We start from the raw sequence: 22,403 nt of genomic DNA, 5'->3' as shown, positions 1-22,403 counted from the left end.
CTGGTTCTCTCATCCACCATGTGGGAGAAAAAAATCTCAAGTTGTCAGCTTGGCAGCAAGCACCTTTACCCACTGAACCATCTCACCAGGCGCTATTTTTATAAGAAAGTTTTAATTTCTTTGTTGTCTTATGGCATGGAGGAATGAACTCAGGACACTTGTCAAGAAAGACAAGTGCATTACCACTAAGCTAGATCCTCAGTCCTTCATATGTAGTAGAATATTATTTTAAGGTGTGTTAGTTTTGTTTTTGTTGCATTTGTTTAACTCCGTGAAGCTGTGTTACTGTGCCTGTCTAAAACACCTGAAGGTCTAATAAAGAGCTGAACAGCCAAATAGTGAGGCAGGAGAAAGGACAGGCAGGGCTGGCATGCTGAGAGAATAAATAGAAAGAGAAATCTGGGGGGAAAGAAAGAGAAGTATCCAGAGATAGAGGAGGATATGAAGGGTCAGTCACCCAGCTACACAGCAAACCACCGAGTAAGAGTAAGATTTACAGAAGTAAGAGAATGGGAAAAGCCCAGAGGCAAAAGTTAGATGGGATAATTTAAGATAAGGAAAGCTGGCAAGAAACAAGCCAAGCTAAGGCCAGACATTCATAAGTCTCTGTGTGTGACTTATTTGGGAGCTGGGTGGAGGGCCGCTAAAAGAGCAGAAACAAACAATAACATTCATAGGCACTTACTTTATTATATAAAGAAAAAACTTATGCTGGGCATGGTGGTGCATGCCTTTAGCACCAGCACTCGGGAGGCAGAGGCAGGCAGATCTAAGGGAGTTCAAGGCCAGCCTGGTCTATAAAATGAGTTCCAAGCAGGGCTACACAGAGAAACCCTGTCTCCAAAAAAAAAGAAAGAAAGAAAGAAAGAAAGAAAGAAAGAAAGGAAGGAAGGAAGGAAGGAAGGAAGGAAGAAAGGAAGGAAGGAAGGAAGAAAGGAAGAAAGGAAGAAAAGAAAGGAAAAAAAGAAGAAAGAAAAAAACTGAAGAAAGAAAAAACTTTAAGGAATCAGAATATGTCCAGATAAACTAACCAGAATTAATACTCTGATAGTATATTTGAGGTTTTCTCCAAAACCAACAGATAATGAGTAATATTTTGGGAGTCACCCTTAACTTTTACCACCCAAGTGTTTGTGGAAGAAAGTCTGGAGTTGCTGCCATGCATCCAACTGGGCCATGGCATGAGGCTTAGGCTCCCCTCCAAAGACGATATTAGCCCCCACCAGGAGGTGCATGCCCGCCTTGCACAGGGGGAAATAAGGGGGCTCAATATAATGCCCCGCTTCCGGGTAGCAGATGATCTGGGGCTTCTCCTTCCCATGGGCCTGCAAGCGTTTGGAGATCTCATTGGCATAGAACTCGCTCTTCCAGTTGTGGTCATCCTGACCCACAAGGAACAGGAAGGTCGTGTCTGACCTTTCCACTGGGATGAAGCTCTTCTGTTCTACCAAAGGGCTTTGCAGACCTTCCACAACATCCATGAGGCCATCTTTGGTCATCCTGACTCGATTTCTCAGAAGAGACACTGGAGGGATCGCCTCATCCTTGTAGTATATGGTATTCCCAACAGCAGCCACAGAGCCATTAATGATGACAGCGGCTTTGATGCCCTTCAGGAAGGAGGCCATCGCAAGGCCAAGTTCACCCCCTTTGGAAATGCCAAGCAGCCCAACTCCTGGACCTTTTACCTGAGAAAGAAACAAATGAAAAATGGAGGCTTAGTCCTGGAATACTGTGAGAGCCAGAAAGCAAGGAGGAAGTAAGCTTAGACCTGGACTCCATCTAGTTACAACCTCATTACACCCTGGGGACATTTATCTACTCCTTCTCCATAGCTTTCTTTTCACAAGTTACCGGTCATCATTCTTTGTGACTGCAACAACCACATGATGGCCCTTACCACACAGACATAAAACTCCTGTTCATCTAACCCAACGATACCAGACATTCCCACTTACATCACCCAAAGCTCTTGTCATTAGCTCGAACTGTTTTAGGTTCAAAAACATCTCACAGGCCGGGCGGTGGTGGCGGACGCCTTTAATCCCAGCACTCTGGAGGCAGAGGCTGGTGGATCTCTGTGAGTTCGAGGCCAGCCTGGGCTACAGACTGAGTTCCAGGAAAGGCTCAAAGCTACACAGAGAAACCCTGTCTCGAAAACAAAACAAAACAAAAAACAAAAAACAAAAACAAAAAAACCTTACTTTCAGGAATTGCATCTTCTGGCCACCATCTTCGCTCCCTCCTGCTTAGCCCTTCTAGAAACACTCCTTTCTACCTTGCTGAGGCCTGAGTACCCTCCTTTCACTGCAGATCGCCCACGTTCGTTCACCCATCAGCCCCTCCACTTCCGAGTCTGTGCCTCAGGGGCGTAGTGCTCCCTTGCAAGGTCTTTCCACCCCTTTATTACCACCAACCCTTGGTCAGGGGCCCAGAAAAGGGCTAATCCTAGTGAGATCCCTGGCTCACTTCCTCGGGCCTGAGTGGAGCTAACAAAAATGCACATTCCTGCTGACTGATCTTCACCTGACACCGGCACCCACTCGGCCCACCAGTCCGGCCACACAGCACTGGGGTTTCCCTTTCCACGTCTCCAAAGGACCACCTCACATCCTCTCCTACCTCCTCGGCCTCTTGAGACCCCACCTGCCCCTCCACCTGCAGCTCTCCATGCTGCGGTGAGAAACCAGGAGCTGTCAGGGGGAATCTCTCATCTTCTCACTCCCCAGTCTGCCTGTGCCTATGGCCGCTCTCGGGTGTCCCACACAATCCAGTTGTGTTTGGGATGCTGTCCACTCTCTCTCTCTCTAGGGTTGGCCTCCCACACTTACTTCCGGCCTCCTCTCCTTCCCACTTCTCTCAGCTGGCACCCCTGAGGTCCTCCCTGCTCTGGGCCTCATCTGTTTCCTCACAGCCCTGTGCCCCAGGCCACACTAGTTATGACTTTGTTCTCTACCCTGGATTCCTGAGAAACCTGTGGGGAGACATTTGTTGTACTTTCCTGCTCAGTGCCTTCTGGGTGGTTTGGGTTGGCACCATCCCACAAGGACCGCTCCCGTCCTGAATCCCAGAGTCCTCTGGGCTATAAGCAAAAGATCGTTTGGCTGACCTCTCCCAACAATCTTTTTTCTTCTCTTGTGGCTTCCATAACAACACCCTTGAAACTTTCAAATATTATACTGCATGGAAGTGCTAGGAATTAAGTGATGGCGTAATTACTCTATTTGTTAAAGGACAAAACAGAGGTCTCAAAGTCACAGGATTAGAATCTGTTAAAATCGGGGCTGGTGAGATGGTTCAGTGGGTAGAACACTTGCCGCATAAGCCTGATGACCTGAGTTTGACTCTCAGAACACACATAAAAGTGGACAGAGAGAGCTGACCCCATAAAGGTGTCCTCTGACCTCCACACACTCATGAACACACATGTTCTTGTGCGTACACATACACACACACACACACACACACACAATATCAATAATTTAAGAAAAAAAAATTGGCAAAATCTAGTCTCCCACTTCTCTCTAGATGCAGCCTACACTGGCTCCACTTCTCCAAGAGCGCCAACGCTTCCAGCCACTTGAAGTTCTGATTATAAAATCATAACACAAGCAAGGATTACCACCTCAGCCTGTGCTGTGCTGATCTAGAAAGTTCAGAGCACCCGGGTCTCCTGCCACTGATTGTCAAGTTCACCCAGTGCTTGCACAAGGACATGGGGACATGGGGACACGGGACATGGTGACAGAGATATAGACAGGGACATGAGGACACAGGCAGGTGAGAGCTACTGAGCACAGCATCTGAATGAGCACTGGCTGGAGATGGCCCTGTCTTTCTTCTTCCCTTTATATCCTTGTATCAAACCTAGAAACCTCAAGGGGTCTTGGGCTCTTTGTGAAATAGAGAGAGAGAGAGGCCGTCATCAGTTCTCTCCTTCTGTGAAATCAAGCACATGACGAGGAGATAGGACAGGGGCCAATAAAACTTGAGGAGATCTAACCTCGGGGTGGCTAAGCAGGAAGTTCAAGGCTTCTTCAAAGTACTCTATGCGCATGGTTTCCATGCCCTTGGGGAGGTCATCGTAGTTATAATACGCCAGAGCCATGACAGCAAAACCCTTCCCAGCCAACAGACTTGCTCGATACTCCAGAAGGCCACCTCCAACTCCGAAAAGGTCCACGATTCCAGGATAGGGCCCAGGCTCTGGGGAAGAAACAGAACTAAACATTACTGAAAATGTTCACAGTGGAATTAATAGGCATTTGTTGCTTAATCCGGGATGAGCATGTTTTCTACCGATCATCAGGAGACTGAAGGAACTCCTGTCTCCAAGCATCTAGAGTGGCCTAGGATAATTTCACTTTCCTCTCTACCCACTCTATCTAAGACTCAAATCCACAGACATTTACAAAGAGCATATTACTTTTAACATTAAAATACACTAAGGTCTAGGGGTAGAGTGCTATCTAGCATGTATGGCATACTAAATTTGATTGCAAACATACACACACACACACACACACACACACACACACACTGTGGAATATTATTTTAAGATGTGTTACATTTGTTTATGCTGTGGAACATTTGTTTAATGATGCAAGGATGTGTTGCGTTTTTTTTTATGTTGCATTTGTTTAACTGTGAAACTGTGTTCCTTTGCCTGTGTAAAACACCTGATGGTCTAATAAAGAGCTGAACTGTCAATAGCTTGGCAGGAGAGAGGATAGGCAGGGCTGGCAGGCAGAGAGGATAAAGAAGAGGAGAAATCTGGGAGGAGAGGATCAAGGAGTGAGAAAAAAGGGGGCCAGCTATCCAGCCAGAACTGAAATAAGAAGGAAAGAAAAGATACACAGAAATAGAGAAAGTAAAAGCCCAGAGGGAAAAGGTAGATAGGATAATGTAAGAAAAGCTGGCAAGAAATAAGCCAAGGTAAGGCTGGGCATTTATAAGAAAGAATAAGCCCCTATGTGTGTTTATTTGGGAGCCAAGTGGTGGGTCCCCAAAAGAGCAAAGAGTAAAAACAACCAACTATACACCACACACACACACACACACACACACACACACACACACATACCACACACACAACACACACACACACACCACACACACACACCACATACACACACACACTCACACACCACACACATACACACACACACACACACACACACACACACACACACACACACACACACCACTATCCTCTTTGATAGAAATTGATAGTGCCAACTGCCAGTGAGGATATGCAGCAACCATGCTGATGAAATGCAAAACCAGGTAGCCTATAGAATGCAGTGGGCAGTGGTGGCACACACCTCTAATCCCAGCACTCTCAAGGCAGAGGCAGGAGGATCTCTATGAATTTGAGGTCAGCCTGATCTATAACAAAAGCAAGTTCCAGAACAGCCAAGGCAACACAGAGAAACCCTATCTTGAAAAAAAAAAAAAAAATTAAACCCATTCTTACCAAGTGACCCAGTCATCCCACACCTAATTGACCAAGTGAAAATTCTGGTTCATACACAAACGTCTCTGCAAGCATCTGTAACAACTTCATTCATAATCTCCACAGGCTGCAATGAACCTAACATCCTTCACCTGGCAAATGAATCAAAACAGAGGCCCGATGGGTAGAAGACCCCATGAATCTCAAATACATTCTGCTAAACAAGCGGACAGACTCCAAAAGGCTGGCATTTTCATTCTGCCTGATTTTGTGTCCTTAATATTTTTACCAGTTGAATCGGGAGGCTTGTCTTCTCCCTGTCCAACTTCAACAATAACCCAAGCAAGCACCTGGCCGGCACCTGCTCAGGAACAGACGAGTACTGAAATGACAGGAGCCCTTGGGGGTCCCTACTTCAACACTACCGTGGGTTCGGGTGCACTTCTCCGTAATCACTCACAAGTGGCCTTTAAAGATCTTGTTAATTTTTGCTTATTTTGCCTTTTTGTTTTGTTTTGTTTTGTTTTGAGGCAGACCACCAAACAGCCCAGCAGGACCTAGTATTGCTATGTAGCCAAAAATGGCCCAGAGCTTCTGAATACCCTGCCTCGACCTTTGAGTGCTGCACCGTGCCCAGTTTATGCTGTGCTGGGGATGAAACCCTGGGCTACTCGAAGGCTAAGCAAGCCCTCTACGGACTGAGCCACACCCTCAGCCCAAGTTTATCTCAATGGCATGATAGTAAATGGCCTCTCCTGGGAGTTGGTTGCTTCACCCCTCACTGCTTGAGTCCTGTTGATTCTCCTGCCTGATCTGTTAGAACTTCCACACACAGCTAAAAACCAAGAAAATGTTAAAATGTTTGAAAAACTGGGCGCAGTAGCAGAGTGCTTGCCTAGTTTGAGTTCCCACGCCACCACTAGGAAAAACGGAAGAAATTCTAAAACAAAATTGAGGGTGGGTGAGTGTAACACTACGGACTTTATTATTAGGGGTCTCTCCCCTTATTAGCAGCTGAACGAAGGACCAGCTTCAGGGAAAGAGCATCATCATCACAACAGGCTCCTTCCAGTCCAGTCCAGTCTCTTTCCCTGTGAGTCCTGGGTCATCGGGAGCTACCTTTCTCTTCACTTCAAATCACAGAGGAACTTTGAGCAAAGGGAAGGAAGGAGGAGGCTCACCTGGGGGCAGGAAGAGCGTGGCGCGCACACGGCCCTCGCGCACGGGCACGCGCCGCACCCCGGGAGCCATGAAGTGACGCTCGTGCACCGCCCGCGCCAGCAGCCGCCCGCCGTCGGGCTCGTGGCCGTCCAGCACCTCCAGCTCCACCACGAAGGGCGTCTGCACGTCGCGCTTGACCAGGCGCCAGAAAGGCCGCTCGGGCTCCAGGGCCCAGAGCAGCCCCATGGGCTCGAGCCCCGCGAAGCTGCCGCCCAGCGCGGGCGCGCGCGCCAGGTCCAGGCGGCCGTGGGCGTCGGCGCGGTAGCGCGCGTGGGCGCGGAAGCGCGCGCCTTTCTCGTCGCGCAGGGCGGCGCGCAGCGTGACGGGCTGCTCGGGGGCCAGGCCGCGCACGGCGATGCTCAACGGCTCGTCCCAGCAGCTGCGGCCCGCGGGCTCCAGGCTCAGCGTCGCATTTGTCCGCGCAGGGGCCCAAGCGGTCCAGCCACCCGGACCGATCGGCTGAGGCCCTGGCAGCCGCGCCCGGCACTTCCAGCCCCATTGGCACAACCTGCTTGTTCGCAGGACAGCGAGAGAGGAGGCACCATTTTGCTTCTTCAGCTCTCAGTTCTCTGGGAAGAGTTAGAGATCCTCTAGCGGCCGGCTGCCTGCCTGCAGTCTAAGCGTCCCCTGGGCTGAGCTGTGAGCTTGCAGAGTTGGAGAGCTCAGAGCCTGCAAAGCAACAAAAGCAAAAGTAAGAACAGACTTTGACTAAGGCGCCTGTGCGTAAGACTCCGTTATATCCGGAACCCCCTTCCTAGTACTGCTTTTCAGGTGCTCTTTGCCCCATGAAGAGTGGGCTGGCCAAGGCTCGCTCTTAAAAGTCCTCTCACCCAGCGGGACCTCCAGTCGCCAAATTCCTAAGGTTGCAGACTCAAGAATGCAAGGTTGCAATTGAGTTTCATCACGTTGTGGGGGAATGGACACTTGTTACTAATCTTAGTACTGTTCTTTCAAAAATGTGCATCGTGATGTTTTGTTTTGTGCAGTCTGCACGTGCTTAGCCTACATGTAAGTCCCATGACCAGTGGACTTCATGTTTCATGGGTTGTTTGACCCTTTACCTGGATTCCGTACATGTGTAAAAATAACCCAATGATGTCATGGTTATTTTTCTTTTTACACTGTGCTCTCATCTTGGCCCTCTAGGCAAACATTACTTCCTACTCATCGTGGACTTTACACATTTCCCAATTGTTTCATAAGCTATCATTTCCAACCGAAGATGGACTTTTCTTCTTCCAAGGCTTTGAACCTTAATAACAAGGATAATTGCACATCTCTGTTCTTGCAGAAACCTGGAACTGTATAAGCTGTACTTGTCTCTGCTCCCAAGAAGACTACTGTCTTAGTCTTTGTCAGCTTGACCCAAACTAGAAACACGTTGGAACAGGGAACCTTGGTTGAGGGATTACCTCCATCATATGGTCTGATATGACACTGATGATTGACGTGCAAGGTCCAGCATGGCTCCATCCTGGGCAGATTGTCCTGAGTTTTATAAGAAAGCTGGCAGGAGGCACGTTAATCAGCATCGGAAGGAGTATAGGATCTCAGTGATTAAAGTGAGAAAGGCGAGCTGAGACTGTCTCTTAGAACTCAAAGTGGAGTCGTGAGGATGTTATCTTCGATTTCGATCCCACACCCATACGGCAGGTCACAGCTGTCTGTAAGTCCAGCTCCAGGTGATATGAGACATATACATACAGGCAAAACACTCATACACATAAAACAAAATAAAATTGTAAAAAAGGAAGAAAGAGAGTTGACTGAGTATGAGCGGAAGGAAGGCAAGGCAGGTCCTCAGTGGTTCTTGCTTCCAGGTTCCTGCCTGAGTTGCGGCCCTGACATCCGGAAGTGAATGACAGATAAACTTCCTCCTCTAGTTGGTTTTGGTCAGAGTTTTATCACAGTTATAGAAAAGGAGACCAGGACAATACTCAAGAAATTTCCCAGGCAAAGCTTTTTACCCAGTTTCAAGTGATCTCACACTGTGCTGGTCAGGAGTCACCAAACTCTAACCTGCCCGGTGTTCTGGAAAATGCCAGGAGTTGCGTTTCCAGGTGTTCTGCAGTTGGCTCTTTCTCAGCAGGATGTAAGAGCTCCAGGAGTGGGGGTCAGGGAGTGAGTGGGGCATACGAAGCTGAGTACACTTAGAGCGTTTGCTTTTGTTTCTTGTTTTTTTTGCAATAAGTAACTAGGAAATCTGGTCAGCTGCCAATCAACAAATATGAAACCATTTCTTGAAGCTCAGTTTACAAAGAAGGAAATGTAATAAGTAGTTGAAGATGCCCCAACCAAACCCACTGTTTCTGTGAACGGACTTGGATTCTGAAGGCTCGTTGCCTGGTGACTACAGTTAGCAGCGAAGCAGCTTTGGAACCTAAGGAACCAAGGAAGGTTCACAAGGCAGAACCTTTTGCTTCTCTTGAAGACTGTACTGTAGGATGCTGTTCCACTCAGAGGGTAATTTCAAACCACCGCAGCTTTAGCAGGATCTGAAGTCTTCATCAGCGTCAGCTGCATGGGGACAGGGTAGACAGGTAACTGAGAAGGCTGAGCTGTATAGAAGAGACAGCAGACAGCTACAGACCTGCAATTATACAGGTCTGATCTTGCTGGGGCTGGGGTTTGGAAGGTACTAGAGCAGACTGGTTTTTTTGTTATTGCTTTGGGTTTTTTGTTTGGTTTGGTTTTTGTTTTTCGAGACAGGGTTTCTCTGTATAGCCCTGGCTTTCCTGGAACTCTTTTAGAAGACCAGGCTGGCCTTAAACTCAGAGATTGCCTACCTCTGCCTCCTGAGTACTGGGATTAAAGGCTGGTGATACCACCACCGAGCTGAGCAGACTGTTTTTATGGCACTATAAATGAAACAGACAGCTCGCACCTCAAAGGAATAAAAGAGGTAGTTTATTCTGGAGTCAAATATTAGTAACCATAGCCTGAGAGTTTTTGGTTTTTCCAAATACCATGTTCCAATAAGGTAACAATTTCATGATGGTTTTGTAGAAAGAAAAGGCCATAAATCCAGAAACTTTTCAAATATATTGGTATAAACATAAGATAGGTGGGTTACAGCAACACTAGCTGCTAACACTCAGCCTTTAGGTTGGTGAAAGCTAGTAGTCTGCCGAATTAATACATTTCACAGGGTTTCACCCAGTAGTCACAGATGTGCGATTAGACAGAAAGGTGGGAAAGGAATGGCTGTTTAGGGAACTAAAGAAAGCTCTAGGTAAGCTCTGGGTGGACTGCTCTGGCGGACCCCCCAAACTCTCCACGATATTTGAAATTCAGTTAACCTGCCTTGTAGAAGGCTCCGTGGGCTTCCTGTTCACAGCACTTCCCAGTGTATTCTCTGCAGACAGCTGTACAGCCATGTGAACCGTGGTGTGACATGGAAGTCAGGTTCAGAAGGGAGAGGGGAAGGCAGAGAGGCAGTTGGGAAGAAGCCAGGTTAAGAGCCTGGGTTCCTTGGTCCTGCTCACCCCTTTAGCCAGGCTTCCCTTATAATTGAAGCAGGATGGAAAACAGGAAACATGCTCCCAAGAACAGAAGAGCCCCCATTCCAGAGTCCAGTTGAAGCCTCTCACTGAATGAGAAGCAAGAATTCCAATAACTGCTTATGGCCTTTCTTCCTTCCCAGCTGTACACCCGCATTTGACTCCAGCTCTCACCAGAAACCCCTCTTACAGGGAAAGGACATGCACTAAAACCCCTTGTGCAGTGCCTTGTTATAACAGAACGTGGCCAGTCAGAGTAGGAGGTTTGTTTGGGAAAGGAAGCTGCAGTGGTCTGAATGAGAATAACCCCCACACACTCATCTGTTTGAATACTTGGTTCCCAGTTGTGGAACTGTTTGGGAAGGATTAGGAGGTGTGGCATTGTGGGGGGACAGGTGTCACTTTGAGAGTTCAAAAGACCCATACTGTCGTCAGTGTGTGAGCTCTCAGCTGCTAGTCCAGCCAGCATGCCTGCTGTTTGCCATCATGATGCCACATCATGATGGACTTTTAACCCTCTGAAACCATAAACCCAATGAAATATAAGTTTGCCATAGTCATGATGTCTTACCGAAGCAATGGAAAAGTAACTCGTGCCAGGTGGCACTCAGGAGGCAGAGCCAGGCGGATCTCTGAGTTAGAGGCCAGCCTGGTCTACAGAGAAAGTTCCAGGACAGGCTCCAAAGCTACATAGAGAAACCATGTCTCGAAAAAACAGAAAAAGAAAAAAAAAAAAAAAAGGAAGAAAAGTAACTCATACAGTAGCTATGACCAATTACCCTTCAGAATACGCTTTATTTGGAGAGTGACTTGGGGCAGATGAGTGGGAATGACATGGTCTTGAAGTGGGAGAGCAGACAGGAAAAATACAGCACTGTAACAGACAGCCCAGTGGAGACTTGGAGAGAAAGATCCCTCCCTTCAAAACCCGGAGGGGAGCTGCATTAGGAGAGAGCCTCGTGAAGCGGAGCATTAAGAGAGACAGCAGCCACGTGTGCATGGCAGGAGTCCTGAACGGAGAGAGGGGCCCTTCAGTTCCCAAAGAACAAAGGAAATTCCTTACTTTTATAGGTTTTCAGGGGGTGGCAGGACGGTCCATACCATATCATTTAGTCTGGCTAGCCTATGTGCCAAGGGGCAGGCATTAAGCAGGACCGTCTTGAAGCTGTGAGGGGGGGGAGCTGCAAGGTCACCGCACTGCTTGGCTTCTTATCAACTCTGTCCAATAAAGGGAAGAAGGTAGACAGACACCCAAACACAGAGACAGACAGACAGACAGACATAGTGAGTATGCGCATGCGGGCTGGAGCTTTAAAAATGGACTTATCAAGCGGGTTGTGTGCACGCTTTATCCCAGCACTCGGAGGCAGAGCAGGCGGATCTCTGTGAGTTCGAGGCCTGGCTACAAGTGAGCTCCAGAAAGCGCAAAGCTACACAGAGAAACCTGTCTCGAAAAACAAAAAAAAAAAAAAAAAAAATGGACTTATCATGTATCTCCTTCCTTTTCAGTCAGCCATCATATCAGATTCTCTGAGAATGCATGACGACTGATGACAATATGATACTCTTTGTGATTACACTGATACAAAATTCCTTATGACACAGGTTAAGGGGCATGTCAGGGACACCCTCGGCTACTCTACATGGGCGGAAGGAAAACCCATCCTCATCCTGTTTTTAAAGTTGGTGAGGTAGCTCCATGGGTAAAGGTGCTAGCCTCCAAGGTTGATGACCTTGGCTCCCACATTACCCAACTTAACCCTCCACGAGTGTACCTTGGCATATGTACCCACCCAATAAAATAAATTATATAACTGTGATTAAAAAAAATAAGATGCTCAGAGCCAAAATACTTCCTGACATAGGAGCAAGATCCACACTAATGTGTAAGAATATGAAGAACACTAATAACAGTCTCACCCAACAGTTAATTTTCAACTAGCCAGAGCAGGCACTGTTTCAGGAGAAATATCTCCTTGTGACCAGCCTTTACCTTTGCCCTAATTTTTCTAGTCCAACTATTTAAATATCAAATGCCCTTGTGGCCAGGTGGCCTTGTGGTTGTGAAGAAATGAAACAAACTAATGTTTTCATAAAAATAAAATCCCAGAGGGATATAAAAATAATCCTGTGCGACTTAAATTTAAAGGAAGTTGTCAATTCTGTCCTGTAAGCAAACGGTCTAGATGAAATGACCCCGACAGAAAGAAACCTCACAGGGTCAAGTCTCATTCCTAGAAGATGGTGCCCTGAGGACAGAGAGCATGTGCTGCATGCTACAGAGCAAAGGGGTCATCTGGCCCGCTGGCTCGTTGGAACAATTCAGGACCAACAGGAGTTGGCCAGAGTGACAGATGTGCTTGCCCAGGCAGTGGCCGGACCTGCTGCTGAGTAATCTGGCTGCGACTTGGCCCAGGGCCAGGGTGGCATAGCGCTCCTTGATTTATAAGGTCAAGTATGACAACGCAGCCTGGTCGAGAAAGAGTTTGCGGGCAGGCAGGAATTGAACTGAACCTAGAAGAAGCAGGTCAAGTTATGTCAAGTACTGATGCAATGCCATTTCATGTAGAGGACGTGAGAGCAATCTGCACAGTGGGGAGGGAGGGAGGGAGGAATGCCCAGAGAACAGCTGGGGGATCCAGCCGGCTTAAGCAGGACAAAGTTACCCCCACCCCAAACCCCTTGCTCTCCGAAGGGTGGGGTCTAGCCTGGACCGCCTGAGCTCACCCGGCTACCCTACCCGTGCCTCCTAGTAGCTGGGGCAACATCAGGTGTGCACTGCTGTACCCAGCTCCTTACAAGCTGTTTAAACGTGAAATGGAAATGTCTGAATTTAAAAAAAAAAAAGAAAAAATGGAACTGTGAGGTACTGTTGAAAAGCCATGATTGCTCATAAGGCCTAGAGGCCTGAGCTTTGTAGACAAACGTGAGAATTTGAAGCAAGAGTCTGATTAAGAAATATTTGGAACGCTGTATTCTTTTTCTTCTTGTTCTCTAAATTCCCAGGACTTCCTTACTCCGCTATGGGCTTCTAGCTCCTCCTAGTTAGTACAGAGTACTCACTCTCTCTCTTGGGTGCCCGCAGGTCCTGCTTGTGAACCAGCCGTGCGGCCAGGAGGCCTGGAAGGGAAACATGACCAGGCCCCAACAGAAAAAGGCTTCCTCCGTCCCGTGCCCCGAGTCACAACTCCCTCGGCTGCGATGGGGCATGATCTTCCTCTACTCAAAATCCACCGACCAGGTGGGGTGCACCTCCGTCTCCAGAGTGCCACCTCTCTTCCGCTTCAGCCCTCGGTACTGTGAGCATCTCAAGAACCAGTATCTGAAAAGGGCGGCGGCCGACCTCTCCTTCTCTCCGGATGTGAGGTGGCAGCGAGGCCTGCCCAGCATGCCTTTCTATCAGTACAGTTTTAAGCACATCTACGACACGGATGACATCATCCCGCCTCTGCAGGCCAGGAAGACCCACACCGAGAAACCTGGCTACGCCAGGGCCCTGCACATCCCAGCCCGCTTGGCAGGAGGCGCCACCCGTTTTGCCAAGACACAAAGCCCCGCGCGTTCTAAAAAGAAGCTTAAGAAAATAAGAAAGCCGGGAGGCCTGGACCAGAACCCATCTCCCCCACGCCCCCGCTATGTCCGCTTGAAGCCAGATCCACTGGACCTGTCGCCCTCCCCAGATGAGATTCTGGAGGAAAGGGAGACCTGGCTTCCACCTGGTGAGAAGGAGGCCCGGGGCTGGGAAGCCATCGTGCTGGAGAAGCTGGACAAGCGGACGGCGCGATGGATCCAGAGCAAGCGCCCGCTGAGGCCGGGGCAGTCGCCCAACAAATGGCAGAGCTTCCTGCGCCAGCAGTACGACTGGAGCCACATTCGCGATGAGCTCACCTCCGAGAGCGACCTGGATCTCCTCAAGAAGCTGGAGGCCGAAGAAATAGCGGAATTTGAGGGTGAAAATGTCGCCCCGGCCCACAAAGAAGTCAAGAAGCCGGAGCTGCTGCTTCCCGTCTTCTACAGGTAGGCTGGTCTCAAGCGGGCCTGGCGCGGTCCGTGGCTCCCCTTCAGGGACGCCCCGTAGGATCCTTACTTGATGTCATCGTGTTTTCCCTGGCGCTGACGATCACACCCATCCCTTGCCCGTGCTGGGCAAGTACACTACCCCCGGCTGCACCCCAGCCCACACTCTATACTTCAGAGTTCACTTTCCCGTCAGCCTCTTGTTCACCATCACCACCTGCTTTCTGAGATCTCCTGGAAGTGAGGTCTCCAAGCCCCCCACACTGCTGACATTCTGGGTTGGCCACTCTCCTACCCTAAGCGGCTGGCCTGTGCTGTATAGGGTGTTAGCAGCATCTCTGGTCTTCACCCAGTAGAAACCAGGAACACTTCTCTGTTGTTACCAAGGATGTCTCAGTTGTTACACCTCTCGGTTACCACCGAGGATGTCCCAGATACTGCCAGATATCTGTGAAGGACAAGATCATACTCCGTTCCGGAGTCACTGTTTTGTTTGTTTGTTTTGTTTTTTTTAGTTTTTCGAGACAGGGTTTCTCTGTGTAGCTTTGCCCCTTTCCGCTTTGGAGGCCAGGCTGGCCTCGAACTCACAGAGATCCGCCTGCCTCTGCCTCCGGAGTGCTGGGATTAAAGGCATGCGCCACCACTGCTCGGAGTCACTGTCTTGAAGGGCTCTGTTCTCAGCTTCCAGGAGCTGAGCTCCCAGGCTGATGATCCAGCTCACTTGCGATGTGTCCAGGTTGGCAGTGAGAAGAGCAGAGGGTTCGTGACACTGAGTTTGGTCTGCCTCACTTTGAGCAAGACTCACTGGCACCAAACACAACCAGACTCAGGGCAGAGAACCTCCTCCTCCGGGAGGAGGAGGAGATGAGCCGACATTTGTCAGATGGCTTCTTTTTCATTCCCAGCTAGAGTGGAGAGAGGAGCTGTTATAATCTCCCTGACATCCAAAAGGAAACAAAAATATGTGGAAGTATAGTCAGTCAGTCACTGGACAAAAACGAGTTGATTTTTTTTTGTTGTTGTTGTTGATGCTGGTATTTCAGATAGTCTGTGGAGTGATGGGAATATAGCATAAAAGAACAGATGTACCCACCTAGTGAACAGACAGTAAATTCCCACAGATTCATCGAGGTAACAGAGAAGGCAGATTCGCTTCCCCAAATCCACGCACCTTCTAAGGGAACCAGTGTTAAGAACGATCTGCAGACCGGGCATGATGGCACACGCCTGTGCTCCCAACACTTGGGAGGCAGAGAAACAGGAAGATCACAAGTGTGAGGCCAGCCTGGGGACATACTAAATTCTAGTCTAGCCTGAGCTACATAGCAGGGCCCTTTCTCAGTTTCCCCACCGTACACACAAAAAAGAAGAGGAAAGGTGCTGGAGAGATGGCTCAGCAGTTAAGAGTACTGACTGCTCTTCCAGAGGTCCTGAGTTCAATTCCCAGCAACCACATGGTGGCTCACAACCATCTGTAGTGAGATCTGGTGCCCTCTTCTGGCCTGCAGGGATGTGTGCAGACAGAACACTGTATACATAATAAATAAATAAACCTTAAAAAAAAAAAAAAAGGAAAAAGGAAATGGAAAGAGTTGAGCAGGAAGCACAGCTGTCCCTTTCACCACGGCGTCTTCCTGTGACTACAGGGGGCGTGGCTTCATCCGTGGAGGGGAGCAGGGGGGCTGAAGACAGCCTCTTCCAGGGGTTCCACTTTCAAATGGCCCCACAGAGAGAACGCTGGTCATTAGGCCGTTACCCGGATGTTTCTGTGTACAGGAGTGTAAGGGGGCTGGCTACAGTGAGTCATGGACCTCATGGGGGGGGGGTGTCTTCCACTCTCCCCACCTTCCCTCTCTCAACCCTGCTAAGGTTGCCTGGACACTCCCCAGAAGTACAGACAGTCGAAATCCTGCCTGGGAACAACATGACGGCCGAGGAGATCCAAGAAGAGAGAAGCAACTTCCAGTCTCCCACTCCGAACCCCTTCCGGCAGGTGAACCCCAGAGCCGGAGAGTTTGCCTACTCTACAGACAACACCTTCGAGCAGGAGATTTATTTTGGTAATGGTGCTGGGCTCCAGGGTGGGAGTAGGGGCCACGGAAGTGAGGGCATCCTGGGACAAGAAGAGTGGGTGGCGATGAGGGTCTCTGGGTGCATCTCCCAGTGCTGGTGCAGGATTTGGGGCAGGGCAGCAAGCATTTCTTTTGTCTGCCTCTATCTCTCCATCTAACTAAGGAAGATGGGCTGGGAACGTGCGTGCGTTAGAGCTGACTTTAGGAGCACCCTCTTCTTCTCTGTTCACCCTTTCCTCGCTTTTAGATACCCCCTCTACCCCCATTGACCTCCTATGTTCGAAAAAAACAAAACAAAACAAAACTGCTTTGGAATCAGGCAGATTTGTTTAAACACAGGCTTCATTCCTTCTTCGTAACCTTCAGCCAATTACAGAATTCCCTCGAGCCTAAATATGATACTTGTAAAGCAGTGTCAACAACGTACTTTGTGTGCAGTAGGCAAGGAAGCGTCGGCAGAGCTGCCCAGTGCTCAGCACACGGAGGGTCTCCGTGACTGCCTGTCACCGCCCTTCCTTCCATCTGGGTAGCCTTCCGACGCCTGGCCTTGCAGAACATGATCTGGTCTTACATGTTCCAAGCTGTCCCTTCTTCATCACCTTGCACTTCCATCTTGCTCCTAAACTGCTACTGGCTGGCTCTTCTTAACTAGCACTGCTTAGAAATTAGTTTCTGCTCTACCAATGGAAAACACTATCTTTGGCTCTCCTAGGTCTTTATAAGGCTTCCCTACACAAGACTACTGGCTGTGGCATTTCTAAGCAACAACCACCCTTTAACAATGTCCCAAGGGGTTAGATTAGGGGAAACGGAGGGACTGGTCACTCATTGCATCTATCTTCATAGACGGAGTGAAGATCGTTCACCAGATTGGTGGGAAGAAAGACCAAATCGTCTTGGAAAACCTCAATCGGTACGACAAGCACCTCTCTAAGATCTTCCCTGAAACCCCAGAAAAGTGGAGTTTACAGCCTGTTCCTGAAGCACGTAAGGAACATGATCAGAAAACTAGCAATGAGGGAGGATGGAAGTGAGGGCCCCACCAGCACGGAGAGCACTCCCTTCCTAACAACTAAAAAACGATCTCGTAACTACCGACTGTTGTTGTAAACTACTGACTGCAAGATGGTGGAACTTGCGTCCAGTTGGAACCTGTATTACTGAGGTGTAAATACACGGTTTAGGGTAACTACCAGTAAGACAGGTGCACTCTCGGGGCTTCCACAGGGAGCCCCTCAGACTCCTCGCCCACCTCTGTGTCCCTGGGCTGGCTCCACCTGCCCACTCCACACTCAACTCATCCTTGCCTCAGGCCCCAGGGTCTTTGATTTTGATTTTTCATTTTTCTTGGTATGTCTCTGTGTATGGTGGTGTGTGTACATGTATGTGTCGGTACCCAAGAGTAGGCATGTGTGTGGAAGCCTGAAGCTAATGTTAGGAGTCTTCCTCAATGTCTATGCCTCTTATCCATTGAGCCAGGAGCTCTCAGTTGACCCCAGATATCACCGATAGCGTTAGTCTGGCTAACCTGGTTGTTTTAGGGAGCTCTCCTGTCTCAGATTTTCAAGTGCTGGGATTCCAGGCAGGCTGCCATACCTGCCCACCTTTTAGTTGGGTGCTGGAAATTCAAACCCTGCTCCTCATCTTTGCACAAGGGCTTTACCCACTGAGCCTTTTCCCCAGCCCTTCTGGTTTTTTAAGAATAACATTCTTCATCTGGTAAGATAGAGGTGACCAAGAAATGAACTTCTAAAACAAAATGTACCCACCTTCTAAGAGACTGTCTCTCTAGTTCCTAAGATTCTTTGTACTACCACTAGTCAGATGGGCTCTGGGGCCAAGCATGTAGCTAGGTATATTAGTCACCAAGGCTACTCTTAGGAAAGAAAGCATTTAACTGGGGGCTTGTGTACAGGTTCAGAGGCTTAGTTCATTACCATCATGGCAGGGAGCCTGGCCACATGCATGGTGCTAATGCAGTAGCTAAGGGCTACACCCTGGTCTGCAGGCTGAAAAGGGATGCACCAAAGCCTACACCCAGTGACAGACTTCCAACAAGGCCACGCCTACTCTAACAAGGTCACACCTCCTGATCCTTCTAATCCCTTTCAAACAGTGTCACACTCCCTAGTGACTAAGCCTTCAAATATATGTGCCTATGGGGGGGCCTTCTTATTCACCCCCCCACACTGTGTATCGCACGTGCAAGCCTGTCCCAGTCACCAGTTCCATAGTCAGGCAGTCAGGTGAGACCAGCCTCTTCACCGCACAGCTTATAAGCTCAGGAAAGGAACCCAGCGTTGGATCGCTTTGCCTACCCCGGTCAAGAGCCTCCTGCTGCAGGTGGGTGAGAAGGACGAGTCTGCCAAGACTAGGAGAGTGAAGAAGCCGGTCCAGCCCCTGAAGGAGGACGTGACTTGGGAGTTGGCGGTGCTGCGGAAGATGCTGCAGGAGTGGAAGACTGCCTGGGCACTCAGTAAGTGAAGGACGGGCCTGAAACAGTAGGTACTCGTGAGCACGCGTTCCCCAGTCTTGAAAAGTGTCCCCATCCCCCGTCCCCCCCCCCCCCCCCCCCCCCCCCCCCGTCTTGTAAACTGTAAAAGGCTGGTTGCCTCATTAAGGGGTCTGGAGAAGAACCTTTCAATTGCCAGGCACATGTGGTGGCGCATGACTTTAATCCCATCACTTGGGAGGCAGAGGCAGGCTGATCTCTGAGTTCAAGGCCAGCCTGGTCTACAGAGCGAGTTCCAGGGCAGCCTGCAAAGCTACACAGAGAAACCCTGTCTTGAAAAACAAACAAGCAAGCAAACAAACAAACAAACAAAAAAAAAGCCTTTCAGTCAGCAGGTGTTAAGTGAGCATTATTTTCATCTACACTGGACTCCTTATGCATGGGCAGGTATGTGTGGGAACTTGAGCAATGCATGGGAACTCACTGTGTTGCAGGCTTTCTGGCCAGAGGAACGGGACACCACTGGGCTTTTGCAGGAAGCAGTTCATTGTGTGCTAGCACTGTCTGTGGGGTTTTCCTCAGATGCAGAGGCACAGGCATTCTGGAACCGAGCTTTCTAGACATTCTTTTGGCTTGTCTGTCTCCCATATAGAGTGATTTACCTTCTGAATGGATAGCTACTTTAGATAACTCCACAGTGAAACAAAAAAAAGAAGCTGAGGTGGAAAGGGAGGGGAAGGACAGGAAGGATGAGGAACAGTTGACTGCAGGAGAGATGTGGTGGAGCTGTATGTACTACATTCGGGAGCACTGACCAGCCCACATGGCTGTTTCCTGTTTCTCTTCTCTTTGGCTCTTGGGGGCCCCTACCACAGCCACACTGAGAAAACTTCACAGGCAGAGACCCTGTCTTACCCATGTCTGGAACATGCTGGATCAATTATCATGACAGGAAAGACAAAAGATACTACCCCAGCATAAGATATGCAGCTATCAAAAGACACTGCCATTGAGTAGAACTCGGTTGGGCAAATGAGATTCTCATGAATCTACCTTCCTTCAAAGAACTTTAAGTAGAAGGCTGAATGCCTCCAGCAGCTGAGAACCTCACTCCTTGCTCTGTTTTTGTTTTGTTTTTGCGATGGGAGACTTACTATGTTGCTTAGACTGGTCTTGAACTCATCATGGATTCATGGTCTTTGAGACCGCCAGCCCCCAAATAATGACACACAGACTTTTATTAATTACGAAAGCTTGGCCTTTAGCTTAGGCTTGTTCCCAACTAGCTCTTATAACTTAAATTAACCTGCTTTTATTACTCTACATTCTGCTACATGGCTCTTTACCTCTCCTCCATTCTGTACGTTTGACTCCCTCCATGTCCCACTTGCGAAATTCCCTCTCTTCTTCCCAGAATTCCTCTCTCTCCCTGGAAGTCCCAGCTATTCTCTCCAGCCTAGCTATTGGCCATTCAGCTCTTTACTAAACCAATCAGAAGGCACCTTAAGCAGAGACACATCTTTACAGTGTATAGAAAGATTATACCACAACAGATTCATTTTTTTTTTAAGATTTATTTATTTACTACGTATACAGTGCTGTGTCTGCATGGCCAGAAGAGGGCACCAGATCTCATTACAGATGGTTGTGAGCCACCATGTCGTTGCTGGGAATTGAACTCAGAACCCCGGGAAGAACTGCCAGTGCTCTTAACCTCTGAGCCATCTCTTCAGCCCACCACAACAGATTCATGATCCTCCTGTTTTAGCCTAAGTAACCGTGTGCCATCATAACCAGCCAACCACTATATTTTATTCACCATTTATTTTCCACGGAAAGTTATTTAAGCAAAAGCAATAGCATATGAGATTGGGGGAAACTACCTGAGAAATGTATGACTCATCACAGAAATAACTTGTCAAAGAAGCCTTTCTCTGAATTCTTTATTATGAGCTAATGTGTCCCTTGCATTGTCCTAAGGAAAGAGACTTCTTGTCTGCCCATTTATTGTACAATATCTAACCCTCCCCATTTATTGCACCATATCTAACCCTGCCCATTTATTGCATAATACCTAGCCCTAAATAGGCGGTTCTCTCTTCATTTTTCTTCCTATGACATAGTTATTGAATGGCATCACGAGACAGTGGAAAACCTATTGCGGGGCATCGTCAACATGTATGATGACATAAGGATCCAGGCCATCGTCACATGTGCCACCGCTGCTTTGGAAAGGCCTCGGATTGCCACCAACCAGGAGGACCCAGGTGAGAGCTAGGACTCAGCTATTTGGAAACATCTGAATTGAGAGAGAGGCCTTAGAAATTACTTGAGCTCATTTCCAGATGTAGAAATCAAGGCCTAGTGTCTGCCTGGACAGCCAAGCTCATCTCCAGAGAAGAGACTGAAGCCCTGGATTCCAGTTCAGTGCCCTAGCATTAAGCTCTGGCGTATTGAGCATGTCCTCTACCCCAAAGGCTTTTTGTATTACACTCATCACATCTGTTTGCTCAGTGACTTGCAATGAAGTCCACATTTTCACACTTTGAAATCCCTTTTATAATAACAAAAATCCTAACAGCTGGGGGCTGGCGAGATTGTTCAGTGGTTATGGCCACTAGCTGTTCCTACAGAGGACCCAGGTTCTGTTCCCAGCACCCACATGGGTAGCTCATAACCATCTATACTCCTGTTCTTGGGAATCTGATATCCTCTTCTGACCTCTACTGGTACCAGGCACACATACGCTACCTTCATACATTCAGACAAAATATTCATAGAGAAAATAAAAATCTTGAAATATTAGGACTGAAGGTGTAACTCAGTGGTGGAGTGTTGGCCTGGAATGAACAAAGTCCTAGGTTTGAGCCTCAGCAAAGATAGGTGGGAAGGGAAAAGGGTAAAAAAAATTACATAAGTGAATTTGACAGCTTTTATTTATTAAAAATGAGTTAGGAATTTTCCCATTTTTGCAGATGGTTTGTAATCTTTTGAGGAAAATAATGTCAACATAATTTCTCTTTTCTAGCAGTAACAGGTGAGCAAACTTGCCCTCCACTACAGTCAAACTATAACCTCCCAATAATGAAATGTCAGGTGGAAACCCCCGCCCACTCCCCTGTACTGCGTGGGCCTTCTTAGAGTCATCTACCTGAAACCTGGGCCAACTTCTTCTTCTCTGGGCGGGAGACATCCCAGGCTCACTCCATCCTCATACTTCTGGTTGCGTAGTAACTGCCTGCTTACACTTCAGCTATTCCTGCAGATGAGGTCAGGGGCTGGCCTTATCTCTTCCAACTTGTCGGGTTTTTAAAGGTTCATCCACTTATTTCCTATTTATTGACTTCCAGACATGGGCATTCCCCCAGATGTTGCTAGGATCTGGTGGTGCTGGGACACAAGCCTTTACGCATGAACTAGCACTCTGCCAACTGAGCTACAGCCCCAGCCTCCTCCCAATTCTCCGTGTTTGGTGCTCCCTCTACTGGAACACTGTGTCCTCACCTGATCAACCTGCCGACTGCCAGCAGACAACACTTCTCTGAGAAGCCTGCCCTCAGGACTTCAACCTCACTTAGTGCCCTCCCAGATGCTTCTACACAGGCTATCGTTATTGTTATTTTGTCTTATTTCTTTGAGCAACAGATAGCATTATAATCTCATACCAAATCTGCAAAGTCTGTAGC

At 48.5% G+C, this 22,403-nt stretch overlaps 2 protein-coding genes across 4 annotated transcripts in view; one reads left to right on the top strand and one right to left on the bottom strand.

The window, feature by feature from the left end:
- Positions 1-1,027: 1,027 nt before the first annotated feature.
- On the bottom strand, positions 1,028-7,809 carry LOC114698875 (acyl-coenzyme A thioesterase 1-like). The gene is made up of 4 exons (XM_028877719.2): positions 7,738-7,809; positions 6,637-7,234; positions 4,004-4,206; positions 1,028-1,688 (listed from the first exon to the last, which is right to left on the bottom strand). Exons 1-4 carry the CDS (start codon positions 7,807-7,809, stop codon positions 1,110-1,112), a joined length of 1,452 nt encoding a protein of 483 aa, XP_028733552.1. The 3' UTR covers positions 1,028-1,109.
- Heatr4 (HEAT repeat containing 4) overlaps positions 7,222-22,403 on the top strand; it is a 34,221-nt gene continuing 19,039 nt past the window's right edge. For 2 of the 3 annotated variants that reach the window (XM_028877044.2, XM_037210702.1), the window contains exons 1-6: positions 7,222-7,367; positions 13,262-14,193; positions 16,063-16,253; positions 17,112-17,252; positions 18,538-18,741; positions 20,841-20,984. In XM_028877044.2, coding sequence (XP_028732877.1) covers positions 13,310-14,193; positions 16,063-16,253; positions 17,112-17,252; positions 18,538-18,741; positions 20,841-20,984 — 1,564 coding nt within the window. In that variant the 5' untranslated portion in view covers positions 7,222-7,367; positions 13,262-13,309. Of the gene's footprint in view, positions 7,368-8,311; positions 9,281-13,261; positions 14,194-16,062; positions 16,254-17,111; positions 17,253-18,537; positions 18,742-20,840; positions 20,985-22,403 lie in introns of those variants that run through there. The other variant, XM_037210703.1, reaches the window with a different exon arrangement.

This window comes from Peromyscus leucopus, chromosome 14 (assembly GCF_004664715.2).
Source record: "Peromyscus leucopus breed LL Stock chromosome 14, UCI_PerLeu_2.1, whole genome shotgun sequence".
Lineage (NCBI taxonomy): Eukaryota > Metazoa > Chordata > Mammalia > Rodentia > Cricetidae > Peromyscus > Peromyscus leucopus.
Note: the sequence above shows the minus strand (reverse complement) of the source record. Positions and strands in the feature narration are given on the sequence as shown.

Excerpts from the sequence above, each read along its gene's own strand:
- LOC114698875 (XM_028877719.2), bottom strand. The coding sequence starts at position 7,809 with ATGAGAGCACAGTGTAAAAAGAAAAATAACCATGACATCATTGGGTTA. Across the intron at positions 7,235-7,737 it reads TACACATGTACGGAATCCAG|CTGAAGAAGCAAAATGGTGC; the intron begins GTAAAGGGTCAA and ends GAGAACTGAGAG. Across the intron at positions 1,689-4,003 it reads TCCTGCTTAGCCACCCCGAG|GTAAAAGGTCCAGGAGTTGG; the intron begins GTTAGATCTCCT and ends TTTCTTTCTCAG.